General features: G+C 35.8%; 1 protein-coding gene across 3 annotated transcripts in view; it reads left to right on the top strand.

The window, feature by feature from the left end:
* Positions 1-13611, top strand: part of EXOC6 (exocyst complex component 6) — a 221582-nt gene that overhangs the window by 98747 nt on the left and 109224 nt on the right. For all 3 annotated transcript variants that reach the window (XM_077779797.1, XM_077779805.1, XM_077779789.1), the window contains exons 12-14: positions 478-549; positions 5417-5514; positions 12305-12410. In XM_077779797.1, coding sequence (XP_077635923.1) covers positions 478-549; positions 5417-5514; positions 12305-12410 — 276 coding nt within the window. The remainder of the gene's footprint in view (positions 1-477; positions 550-5416; positions 5515-12304; positions 12411-13611) is intronic.

Raw genomic sequence — 13611 nt, 5'->3', positions numbered from 1 at the left:
CTATTGAAATTAATAATTGCTTATTATAGACATTTTCTCAAGATAGTTAAATACTTAAAATTTTGTAATCTATTATTTGTAATTTTATTATTGAGAATAATGAAAATATTTTAAAGGGTTATTAGCTTATGCAGTATTTAGATTATAAATATACTACATTTTTTATTTATCAGGAATGTAGATTCTTTTTTTTTTTTTACAAATAGTTTATTGAATGTAGGTTCTTTATACACTTGTTTGTCCAATGAACTATAACTTTTTCTAACATACTAAAGAATAATTATGTTATGGTCTTTCCCTAAGAATTTTTACTGAATAGAGAAAGCCAGCCATGGATTTAACTAATAAGATTTTAAATTTATTATAAGTCTGGCATATTAAAGGAAAAGTTTTCAGGTTTTATTTGTTTTTAACCAAATGACTCTGGTTTATATTTGTTTTTGTTTGTATTTCCACCCCTCCACCTCTCTCACCCAGTCTTATTGTACTGATCCTGATCTTGTTCTGGAGTTGAAGAATCTCATTGTATTATTTGCAGATACTTTGCAGGTGGGTGATAATATAACATTCAATTTATGGCTATTTTGAGCACTTAAAGATTTACAAAATATAGATCATGCTCATTTATTTTATTATGGATTAGTGGTGGTAAATTAGTAGTAACCAGATGTTTGCTTATATATGATATTCCCTATTACCCAAGATTTTTCATTCTCCCCACCTTCCTGATTATGAAGCCTGGAAAGAGCTCAGGGAATATTGTCATCTTTTATTTATTAAAAAAATTTTTTTTTACATTTATTTGTTTTTGAGAGACAGAGTGAGATAGAGTGCAAGTGAGGGAGAGGCAGAGAGAGGAGGAGACACAGAATTGGATGCAGGCTCCAGGCTCTGATTGTCAACACAGAGCCCGACACAGGGCTTGAACCCATGAACTGTGAGATCATGACCTGAGCCACTTAACCAACTAAGCCACCCAGGCACCCCTGTCATTTTTTAAAATATTGGTCATTCAGAGAGAATAGATTCAGTTTTCCTTTTTTAGATAAAGATTTTTGTAGTTAAAAAAAAGTACATGTTATAGTGAAAAGAACTGTGAACTAGAAATTAGAGGATACAGGAGCACCTGGGTAGCTCAGTTGGTTAGGTTTCTGACTTTGGCTGAGGTCATGATCTCATGGTTCATGAATTTGAGCCCTGCATCAGGTTCTGTGCTGACAGCTCAGAACCTGGAGCCTGCTAAAGATTCTCTGTCCCCTTCTCTCTTTGCCCCTCCCCAACTCATGCTGTCTCTCTCTCTCTCATAAAGTAAATAAACATTAAAAAAATTAGAAACTAGAAGATACAAGCACTGCCTTAGGAAGTCACACAAAACCCTGAGTTTATATTCCGCCCTTGCTATTGACTAAGTTCATGAGTTCGAGTTTCCCATCGGGCTCTGTCCTAATAGCTCAGAGCCTGGAGCCTGCTTCAGATTCTGTTTACCTCTCTCTGCCCCTTTTCCACTCGTGCTCTGTCTCTCTGCTCAAAAATAAAATTAAAAAAAATAATAAAATTTTAAAAATAAGATTTAAACTGATTTGTATCAAAACTCAGTGCCTTTGTGATTTTCAGTATCAAAGTTTTAAGCTTGTCCATTTTACCTGATCACAGATGGTCAGGAATTGATTGTATTGTTTTCATGTTTAAATTTAAGGGATTTTTTATGGTTGGAATAACATTTCATGAAATATAGATTGGCATTTTCCAAAGTGTGATAATAGATGTTACTTTAAAAAGAGTTCTGTGATCAAAACATCTGGGAAATAAGTGAAGTAAAACAGACTTCTCCACTAACAGCCTCTTCAGAGCAAATTTATACCATATGATTCCAAAAGGAAGGTGCTTATGCAGCATTTTCCCTGTATATTTGACCTTTGAATCTTTTTCCCCCTATATGACATCTTGTAGATATAGAGCTTCATATAATATGCTTTGGGAAATGCTAATTTAAACTATTTGCTTCATCATAAGAGTTTTTCCATCTTAGAATAATAGTTTTCGACTTTGTTCTTAAACCTAAGAAGATTCTACAAGTTCCTTTAGTAGATTATTTTATTGTCTTACAGCTTTTCTATGTCTTATACTGTAACACCAGGATAATGTGGATTTTTTGTTTTCATAAGTTTTGTGACAAATATGTCTGTAATATTGATTTCTGTGCAAAAAAAAAATCTTGGTAAGTTTTATTTGAGACCACCTTAATTTTTTCAGGTCTGTCTCTAAATAACTTGAGGGAGTTCTGCTACCTTAACAACTAAAAACATTGCTACTTAAAGCATTGTGGGAATACCACTCACTGGTCTGGAAATGGTTACCAGTCCACAAATTGTTCATTATGGATCCATAACATAAAGGAACTTCTGTCAGAATGTAAATCAACTACATCACTAAGTACAAAATTTAGCTCAGTTGGCATGTATTTTGTAGCAAGACTTTCTCGATGTAGATTAGCCTCATTGATTTATATTCTGATGCAAGCTCCTTATCTCTTGGTAAGCCATAACAAACTGTTCTTGAGTTGGCACTTTGAGTACAACTGAATCTACAATATTTGCTATGGTTCCAAGAATTTCTCTAGAGAATCAGAGAAAAGTAATAGACAATATTCAGGTAATAGAGGCATTAAAAAGTAGCAGTGATGGGTGGATAAACCCTTGTAAGTATACTGCTTTGAAATAAGATTGAGGAGGACAAACCAGTTCTTATTACTTACTCAGAAATCCTGCAGTATTTTCATTCCACTGAAAATTGACAGGGTGAGTATTAGGTAGGTCTTACACAGTGTGGTCAAATTATACATTTTAACTAAAGAATTGGGGAGGGTCTTTTCATAAAAACTAGAAAACATTGCATAATATTTAGTTTTTAAAATTGACCCTTTGCCACCCTAAGGAAAATTTTCTTTTCATGTGTGATTTTATTAAAACAAAGCTGAGTAAACAATAACATTAAAAAGTAACACCAGCATACACACACACACACACACACACACACACACACACACACATATTCTGCTTACAATGTATTAAGCAAATCAAAAGTAAACACTTATGATTTATTACTAACATTTTTTGAGCACCCACTATGTGCTAGTAGCTAGATGATGTATAAAATGATAGAGACATAAAAATCAGTAAGACAATAGGGACATAAAAATTCTTCAAGAACTTTATGGTTTAAACAGGTAAGATGTATAAGACATACTAATATAGCAATATATTAAAAACCTTTGGGCTCACAGAAGATGGAATGTCTGACTTTAATTCTAGGTTGGGAAAGCCTGTATAGAAAGTTGAAATGTGAGTTGGGTTTTAAAAGCTGAGTTCAACAAATACATATCAAGAAAGGGCCATGAATCACAAAGGAAATAAAATAGCATGTATAAACTGTAGATAGAGGGATAGTATGGTGATAGAGGGATAGTATGGTGATAGAAGATGGGTGTGAGCAAAGAAGGGCAAATAGTGGTAATGCAACTGACAAGGTAGTTTGATCCAGATTATGGCAGTCTTGTGGGACTTTAGTGAGCCTTCTGTAGTTTTTAACCTGGGGAGTGCCAAGATCAGATTTGCACTTTTAAATGATAATTTTTGGAGTCTTGGCAATACATTGAGCCGAAAGAAACAGATGGTTCGAACTTCAGTTTAGGGGGCTCTTACAATGGTCTAGGCAAGAGAAGTGGAGGAGCAAAATGAAGCAGTGGCACTGATGATACTTCTGGAAAAGAGACAGTGAGTGATGGAGAAGAATGATAGATTTGAAAGAGATTTGTGAAGGAGGTAAAATCAAAAGGATTTGTTAAATGGTTAGATATATTTAGTGTGGGGTTGTTTAGATGTTTTTCAAATTTCTTTCCTAATAACTGAATTGATGGTAGAACTGTTAACAGAGCTAGGAGGAAATAGGAAAAACACTTTGTTTAGTTGGAAGGGGAAGAGATAAGTTAACTTGGATGTGTTTGCTTGCTGGCAGACTCTTGGAGATGTCTAACAAGTGTTGGAGTTAAATATTTGGAGTTTCCAGAGGTGTAATAGAGATGCAGATTCAGAATAATCAGAGGAAATAGTGTTTGAAGTCAGTAGACTTCAGATTATGCTAGAGACCTAGAAGAAAAGATTGAAAGATGGAGATAGAAGATAAAGGAAAACTGGAATAACTGTTCATAGATTAAAGGAGAACAAGGAGTGTGAGTCATGGTACAGAATTCAAAGTAGACGAGTTTCAAGAGAAAGGTAATTGTAGAGTGAGAGATCACTGACTTTTATATATAGGAGGTAATCTGTGACATTATTGAGAGCAGTTTTAAAGGAAGAGGAGTGGGAATTAGATTGTAGTAGGTTTGGCTGTGAAGAGAGTACAAAGGAGGGCAGCTGGCAGGCATCGCAAATTGAGGAAGAGCTTTTTTGTTTTTCTTACTGTTTTTTCTTATTTTTCTTGGCTTAAAGATGAGCGGTAATTTAACATATTTATTTAGCCAAGGGAAAGGAACTAGTGGAAGTTAAAGACAATGGTGAATAGATAATGCATGGAACAGTTCCTGCTAGTGGAGTAGGATCAAAAATAAAGAAGGGGGAAAACTTGAAGGGGAAAAAGGACAAATCTGTGAGGTGGACAGAAATATTTGGTCCTGAAATGGGTAAGATTTCAATGAATTTGGAAAGGAATACAGTTGGGGAGAGTGTATATTTGATGGAAAGATGTATATTTTCCCTGTACAGTGAAGTCGATCTTAAATTGAAGGTGCAAAATGAAGCCACTGTGTTTCAGACAAAAGATATTCTCTTTTCTTCTTTTATCCTTTTTAGGGACCACTTCCCAAGATACCATTATATATGCAGATCACTAATCTTGAACTTTTTCTCCAGTTTTGACTTCTAATGCTTTTTTTAAAAATTTATTTCTGAGAGAGAGAGAGAGAGAGAGACAGCGAGAGCAGGGGAGGGTCAGAGAGAGAGAGAAAGAGACACAGAATCTGAAACAGGCTCCAGGCTCTGAGCTGTCAGCACAGAGCCCGATGCGGGGCTCGAACCCACGAACCGTGAGATTATTACCTGAGCCAAAGTCGGACGCTTAACCGACTGAGCCACCCAGGCGCCCCGACTTCTAATGCTTTTTAAGGTTAACCATGTAATCCAGGCTGAAAAGAGAGAGGAGAAGTGGGAAAATTATTCCAGCTTCATAAAAGCCTTTCTAGACTCTTTTTATCTAATGCAACCTAGTAGAAGGTCAAAAGGATATCTTATTTTAATGCTGTTGGAATGAAATACAGTATGATATAGTGATCATTTTCAGACAGTTCTCCAATATTCCCAACATTTCTCTTATGAATACGTTTACTTATTTGACTTGTTTATCTGCTTGTGTTGTGTTTTAGGGTTATGGTTTTCCAGTGAACCGACTTTTTGACCTTTTGTTTGAAATAAGAGATCAATACAATGAAACACTGCTTAAGAAATGGGCTGGAGTTTTCAGGTTAGTCTAAATCCATGGAACTTTAATGTAATAAAAAAGTTTGTTATATACTTTAGCATATAAAAATCCTTATATGATTTTGAATTTAGCAATAAAAATGCTTATAATTATTTTTTTATTGTGGTAAATATATATAACAAGTTTTGCCACTTTAACCTTTTTAAAATGTATAGTTCAGTGACACTACGTACATCTCCACTATACTTCTTTAGAAATTTTTCATCTTCCCAAACTGAAACTGTACCTATTAAACATTAACCCCCTAGTCCCTTCTTCTGGCCCCACAATTACCATTCTACTTTGTCTCTATGAATTTGACTATTCTACACATTTTATGTAAGTGGACTCATAACAATGTTTGTCTATTTTTTTGTGCATAGATTATTTCACTTAGCATAATGTTTCCAAGTTTCATCCACGTTGTAGCATGTATGCATTTTTCAAGACTGAATAATATTCCATTGTATGTATATAACCACATTTTATTTATCTATTTCTCGACCTATGGATATTTGGTCATTTCCACCTTTTGGCTGTTGTGAGTAATGCTGCTGTGAACACTGATGTATAAATATATGTTTCAGTTTCTGTTTTCAGTTCTTTAGGAAATACACCCAGAAGTAGAATTGCTGGATTATATGGCAGATATATGTTTAATAAATTGAGAAACTGCCATACTGTGTTCCATAGCAGCTAAACTATTTATAATGAAATTTTAAAAAAAAATTTAATTTTATTCATTTTTGAGAGACAGAGTGCAAATGGGGAAGGGGCAGAGAGAGAGGGAGACACAGAATCTGAAGCAGGCTCCAGGCTCTGAGCTATCAACACAGAGCCTGACCCGGAACTTGAACTCAAGAGCTATGAGATCATGACCTGAGCTGAAGTTGGAGGCTTAACCAACTGAGCTACCCAGGTACCCCTATAATAAATTTTTAATTGAACTCCTTTTAGTTCTAATCTCTGTAGTTTGTTTTCCCCAATAAATAATAGATATAAGGCTATAAGTATTCAAAGGTATTTAGTATTAGAAACAGATTTATGGCTTTTAAATTTTGTTTGGAAGGGCACTCTGGTGGCACAATTGGTTAAGCATCTGACTCTTGGTCTTCAACTCAGGTCATGATCCCACAGTCCTGAAATTGAGTCCTGAGTAGGGCCGTCTCTGCCGATGGACTCTGTCAGGCTCCTCTTCTGTTTGCCCCTCCCCTGCTTGCTCTCTCTCTCTCTCTCTCTCTCTCTTTCTGTCTCTCTCTCTCTCTCACACACACATACACAATAAATAAACTTAAATAAATTTTGTTTGGAGAAAGTGCTATTTTTACAAACAACATAACTAGATTAAAAGTCTTTAAAGCATCTAATTAGGAATATTAGTTTTGCTTTAATCACTTGCCTGCAGGATATGGACAAAGTATTTTATAATCTATATAACTTTGTATTGCCATGAAAAGAGAAATCTGTTCCCTAATTCTAAAGTCATTTATCCCTCCCTCCTCTTTCTCTCCTCCTTCCTCCCCTCTCTTCCTTTCTTTTTTCTTTCTTTCAAAAAAAAGTAAATCTTGAGATCTTCAATCTAGGTCACCCAAATATAGAAATGATGTGGCAATAATATTTAGTGAGATTAAAACAAAATATGTTAAATGATTTAACATCAGCTTGACATTTGCCTCATCAGTTTTCAAAACTACAGAGTTGACCTTCTGAATACTGTGATAGAAATCTTTTTAAAACATCTGAGTCATTCACAAGCTATTTTCACTTTTATTAAAATAAACCAAATAAATTCTTATTTGCACTTTCTGTATTAACATTTCTTAGGGGTTATATTGTCAGGGTGTTGTCTCACGTGGACACTTGACAGTCTTGATGAAACACAGATATGCATCAACGATTTTTGGTCTTTAGTATTTTAGAAATACGGGTAGTGTAGGGCACCTGGGTGGCTTAGTCAGCTAAGCGTCCGACTTTTGCTTAGGTCATGATCTCGCGGTTGGTGGGTTCGAGCCCCGCGTCAGGCTCTGTGCTGACTGCCAGCTCAAAGCCTGGAGCCTATTTCAGAGTCTGTATCTCCCTCTCTCTCAGACCCTCCCCTGCTCACGCTGTCTCTCTCTCTCTCTCTCTCCTAGAAATAAATAAAAAATAAATTCAAAAAAAATTTTGAAAAAAAGGAAATACGGCTAGTGTTTATTGATGGATGGTAATCTGTAATGTATATGTTGTGATGTAATGTGATATAATGTATCATTAGATAGAAAATCTTTGCATATAGGGATGTTAATAACTTGCCCTCTTTAGAAGAGTCTTTAAGTTTTATAATTGTTGATACATTTGTATTGAGCCAGCTGTATTCATTATCATGAGACTTCTAGTAGTGAGATTGTCCCCCAAGATGGGAGAAAACCATGAAGTATTTTTTCTATAATTTTCAAATGTTTTTTGACTTTTTTTTTTTTTTACTTTTAATACCCTTCTAGATCACGCCTTTTGCCTTGATTTTTAAGCAATAGTAGAGGGGTGCCTCGCTGGCTCAGTAGGTAGAATATGTGACTCTTGATCTCAGGGTTTTGAGTCTCATGTTGGGGGCACCTAGGTTGCTCAGTCAGTTAAACATTCAACTTTGGCTCAGGTCATGATCTCACAGTTCACGAGTTCAAGCCTCAGGCTCAGAGCCTGGAGCCTACTTTGTATTTTGTATCTCTCTCTCTCTGCCCCTCCCCCTGCTGGCACTTTGTCTCTCTCTCTGAAAAATAAATAAACATTAAAAAAAAAAGTTTGAGCCTCATTTTGAGTGTAGAGATTACTTAAAAATAAAATTTTGGGAAAAAAAAGTAGCAGAATTTAAGCTTTTCTTATCTCTGACCTATATATCTTCAAAGATGTACTTTGACTTTACAAGTAATAAAGTGACAACCTAGCAATGGCTAAAAAGTAAAAGTTATCATCAGTATTGAATAATTAAGACTTGACTATTTCCATGACAGAATTTATAATCTGACTATTATAGTTTATTTATGTGTGTATGGTTATATCCAGGTATATCATGAACACCAGTGCTTTATTTATATTTATATTTTTGATTGCCTAGCCCCAAGTATAGTGCTTTACACTGAGCAGGAACTCAGTAAATGTTTATAGAATTCAGTTCAGTAAACAGTCACTTTGAAGACCACATTAGCATTTTCAGAATGTGAAAGTACCATTCATTAAATTATCTCGCCTTTCATATTAACTGATTCCCTGGCATTTGTATAAAGTAAGTAGTTTATGGTCTTCTGGTAGTTTCTTAACTGTAACTTGCCTTTGAAAAAAATTTTTTTATTTCAGTATAGTTAACATACTGTGTTATATTAGTTTCAGGGGTACAATATAGTAGTTCCACAATTCTGTCACTCAGCGCTCATCAATATAATTGTATACTTTTTTTAAAGTTTATTTGGGCAGAGGGGAGAGAGCAGGCGCACACAAGCAGGGGAGGGGCAGAGAGAAGGAGAGACAAAATCCCAAGCAGGCTTTATGTTATCAGCACAGAGTCCAGCGAGGGACTCGAACCTACGAACTGTGAAATCATGACCTGAGCCGAGATTGAGAACCAGATGCTTAACCAACTGTGCCACCTAGGTGCCCCCAAGATAATAATTAATTGTATCCTTAATTCCCTTTATCCGTTTCACCCATACCTCCACACACCTCCCCTCAGGTAGCCATCTGTTTGTTTTCTATAGTGTAACTTGTCTTTTAAACTCTTAATTTAAAATACTATTTAAAAGGAAATAGGATTGGGGTGCCTGGGTGGCTCAGTCAGTTAAGCGTCCAGCTTCAGGTCAGGTCTGTGAGTTCAAAGCCCCATGTTGGGCTCTGTGCTGATAGCTCAGAGCCTGGAGCCTGCTTCAGATTCTGTGTCTCCCTCTCTCTGCCCCTTCCTCGCTCATATTCTGTCTCTCTCAAAAATAAGTAAAGATTAAAAAAAAAAAAAAAAGGAAAAAGGATTAGTGGAACCATCTCACAATATTTTAAGTGAACAGTGTCTTTTTTTAAATTCTTTTTTAAAATCTTGTTTGTTTATACTCTTAAGTTAGTTAACATGTCGTATAGTCTCGGCTTCAGGAGTTGAATCCAGTGATTCATCACTTATATATAACACCCAGTCCTCATCCCAATAAGTGCCCTCCTTAATGCTCATCACCCGTTTACCCCACACCCATCAACCCTCAATTTGTTCTCTGTGTTTGAGAATCTCTTATGGTTTCCCTTCCTCTCTGTTTTTATTTTATTTTTCCTTCCCTTCCCCTGTGATCATGTTAAGTTTCTCATATTCTACATTTGAGTGAAATCACCTGTCTTTCTGTGACTGACTTCATTTAACATAATACCCTCCAGCTCAAGATTTTATTCTTTTGACAGAGAGAGGGGAGGAGAGTGGGGGAGGGACAGAGAGAATCCCAAGCAGGCCTTTCATCGAGCAGAACCCGATCTCATTAATTATGAGATCATGACCCGAGCAGAAATCAAGACCCAAGCCAAAATCAAGAGTCAGATGCTTAACTGACTAAGCCACCCAGATGCCTCTAGCTAAACATCATCTTAATCCTCCTCCACCCCGAGCAGAGACTTACTGTAACTATGTTGTGCACCATCATGATTTACAAACTGGTGCCTTTATTTCCAGTCTCTCATCAATTCTTCAGACCCCATTTATCAATGAGATATCAGTCGTCCACTGTCGAAATCATATCCTTCTCTTGTGTTCCTTACCTTAGCAAATGTCTCTGATGAGGTGACATATACATCATTTGTCCATTTGCCTGATTGGAAACTGCAGAGTCATCCTGAATATACCTTCCCCCATAACCTTATTTAGTTTTCAAATCCTGTGTATTTACTTTATTTCTTAAAGCTCTTGTTTTTGCCCCCTCCTTTCCACACTAGGACATTCTTCAGTCTTTCTCACTGGCCTCTGTGTTCATTATTGTCCTTTTCCCAATTTATCCTCCACATAGTGGACGTATGACATTGTCTGCCTAAAACCTATTCATGGTGCTCCAGTGCCTACAGGATAAAATCTGGGTGACTCTGTTTGTCACCTGGCCAGCCTCATTTACACCATGTCTCTTGTTTACTTGATGCAGTAATAGTACTGCATTACCTGTGGTTTTACTTCCTCCCACACTCATACATTTTTACCCCTTAAGCTTTTGCTTGTTACATTCCATCTTTCTGATACGCTGTTCTTCTATAATCTCTTTTTTTTTTAATATTGTTTTTTATTTATTTCTAGGAGAGAGAGAGAGAGAGAGAGAGACAGTGTGAGCAGGGGAGGGTCAGAGAGAGAGGGAGACACAAACTCTGAAATAGGCTCCAGGCTCTGAGCTGGCAGTCAGCACAGAGCCCGATGCAGGGCTCGAACCCACGAACCGCGAGATCTTGATCTAAGCAAAAGTCTGATGCTCAACCGACTAAGCCACCCAGGCGCCCCTCTTCTATAATCTCATTAGAAGTATTTCTTTTTTTAAAAAAGAAAAAAAATAATTATTTCTTTTTTCATCTTGAAAGGCCCTACAGAATGCATGGCTTCTCCGTAAAACTTTCCATGAGGTCATCTCCCACCTCCTCTGATAAACTTAATCATTTCTTCTTTTGTGCTATTTCTGAACCTTGCACCTCTTTTTATTATGTATAATGCATTATCATAAAAATAATTTGTTTTCATGTCTGTATCTCCTCTGTTAGGTTGAAAACAAACATCTTGTTTTTATCTTCATGAATTAGGGAATTTTCATCACAATTACTCCAAATTCTGGCACACAATAAGTGCTCAATAAATATTAGTCAAGCTGAATTATTGATTAAAAGAAAGTTGATGGTTGGACAGCAGGTATATTTGAACAGTCTGGGTTATGCTATAGTAACAAAAGTGCCCGGTATCACCCTGGATGGGTAGACATTTTGTTTCTCACACAGAAGTCCCTGCTGGATCTTATAGTCCTAGATCCAGGCTGTTTGCATTTGTGTTTCCACATTCTTGACATGTTGTCTCCCCTGTCACCATGGGAAAGAGAGTCACACGGTTAGCTCATAAATGCTTTAGACCTGAAGCAGCACCTGTCACGTCCATTCTCAACCCAGTGGCCCACACTAGTGATATGTCTCTGCCAGTTTGCAAGGGAGCTGTGTGAGCACATGGAGAGCGCATGGACCTTGGATGAGTAGTAATTGTCTTACTTTACTAAATATAAAAAGGTCCTTTTGTAAATACAGCATTTTGAAAAGACTAAATAGAAAGCCTTGTTTTCATCTTCAGGGCACTTACGATCTAGCTGAGAAGAGAGAGAGAAAAGACTTACAATTTGAGAATTGTCCCTATCAGGAAATACAATTGGAATACTCATGGCTTTGTTTTTAGTCATAGAGAATGAGTTTGTTCAGACTGTGCATCTTAAGAATTGTTCTAGAGTGAAAAACTAAAACTGAAGTGCTGAGAGGATCTAAAACAAGTGGAAAGAAGAGATTGTGTATAAATTTTGAGGGACAAGATTTATTTGGTATTAAATTTTAGAATTCTGGATGAGTAGGCAGTGTTTTCCTGTTTCAAATTTTTTTTTTTTTNGTTGTTTGAGTTTTTTCCGTTTTAAATTTTTTTTTTTTTTTTTTTTTTCCTGTTTCAAATTTTAATGGACTAATGAAAATACTTTTTTGGTAATTGCTTTATAAAAAAAAGAGTATTGTCCTATATCACTCCAGTGATACATTTTCAATACTTTATTTTCAATTCTCTCTTCTTTCTTAACAGGGACATTTTTGAAGAAGATAATTACAGCCCCATCCCTGTTGTTAATGAAGAAGAATATAAAGTAGTCATCAGTAAATTTCCCTTTCAAGATCCAGACCTTGAAAAGGTATAAGCTAGTTTTTAATTTAAAAATTTTCTGAAAAAAATTCATGATAGTTATTGCTATATAATATTAACCTGACATTGTGAGAGTGGCTTCTTTTGAGGCTTTTGTTGTTATGGTTTTATCTGAGAAACTCAATTATGTTTTGTTAACTGTTAAAGATTATGTTACTACTACTACTACTACTACTACTACTACTACTACTACTACTACTACTACTGTTTTTGTGAAGTTAAGAAGGGATTTTCCTGGGGAAATTAGGAGCAGTTGTCCCAAATGTTAGGTGAATTCCCAGGACAGGTATTAGTAGCATTATACAGATTCCAAATTAGATAAAATAAATGTTAAATACATTATAGGAATAAGAATATTCCAGGAAAGAGAGGAGAATTTATCTGAGATGTTCATCACTGTGGAAGATCTTATTTTGTGTTTTCTTTTCTAGAAATACCCTTCTGCAAAAAGTTTATCTTAGTTAAATAGGGGTTTTTGAAGGCAATTGCCACCTGTAGATTTTTTCACCTGAAATAGGAATATATATTTTTGGAGTCAAGATGTGTTAACAAAAGACAGGACAGAGAAAGAAAATAGACCAGGATGTAGCATATTGTGGGAACACACATGATTGCATATGTGTGCTCATCCCTGCACATCAGCATACACTCAGACCTACTAGTATCTCTGAGTAGGATCAAATCTCCTCAGAAAATGGTATCATATTTCCTTTCACTGTCACTTTTATTCTTGTTTTTTTTCCTCTTTACACTTTTTTATTATTGTCTAACTCCTTATAATTTAGTCCCTTTTCTGTTTTCATTTCTTCACAATGAACAAGAGTGAATTCTCAGTGAATTGTGTGAACTGTGACTAAATTTTTGTTTTTTTATATATATAAACTAGGCATATTATGTATAATAGTCACTAAATATAGGACCAAGTAATTAAATGCATAGCTTTTAGATTATAGCTAAGACTGCCATTGCATATACATAATAGTTGTATTCTAAAGCACACAAAAGACCAGAATATTCTACATGTTGTGGCTTGGTTTTATTTTGTTTGAGTTACTGGTAATAAGTTTGTTCAGGCTATAGCGTCTATATAAAGAGCATTGGATTTGGTCCAGGTTCACATGCCAGCTCTGCCTATGGCTTGTGGGCAGATGACTTACCCTATTTAGGCATTTGTGCCACATCCGTCAAAT

The sequence above is a fragment of the Crocuta crocuta genome, unplaced genomic scaffold, assembly GCF_008692635.1.
Source record: "Crocuta crocuta isolate KB4526 unplaced genomic scaffold, BGI_CrCroc_1.0 scaffold170, whole genome shotgun sequence".
In the NCBI taxonomy this organism is placed as follows: Eukaryota; Metazoa; Chordata; class Mammalia; order Carnivora; family Hyaenidae; genus Crocuta; species Crocuta crocuta.
The sequence above is the reverse complement of the archived record's forward strand: the minus strand, read 5'-3'. Positions and strand labels throughout refer to the sequence as shown.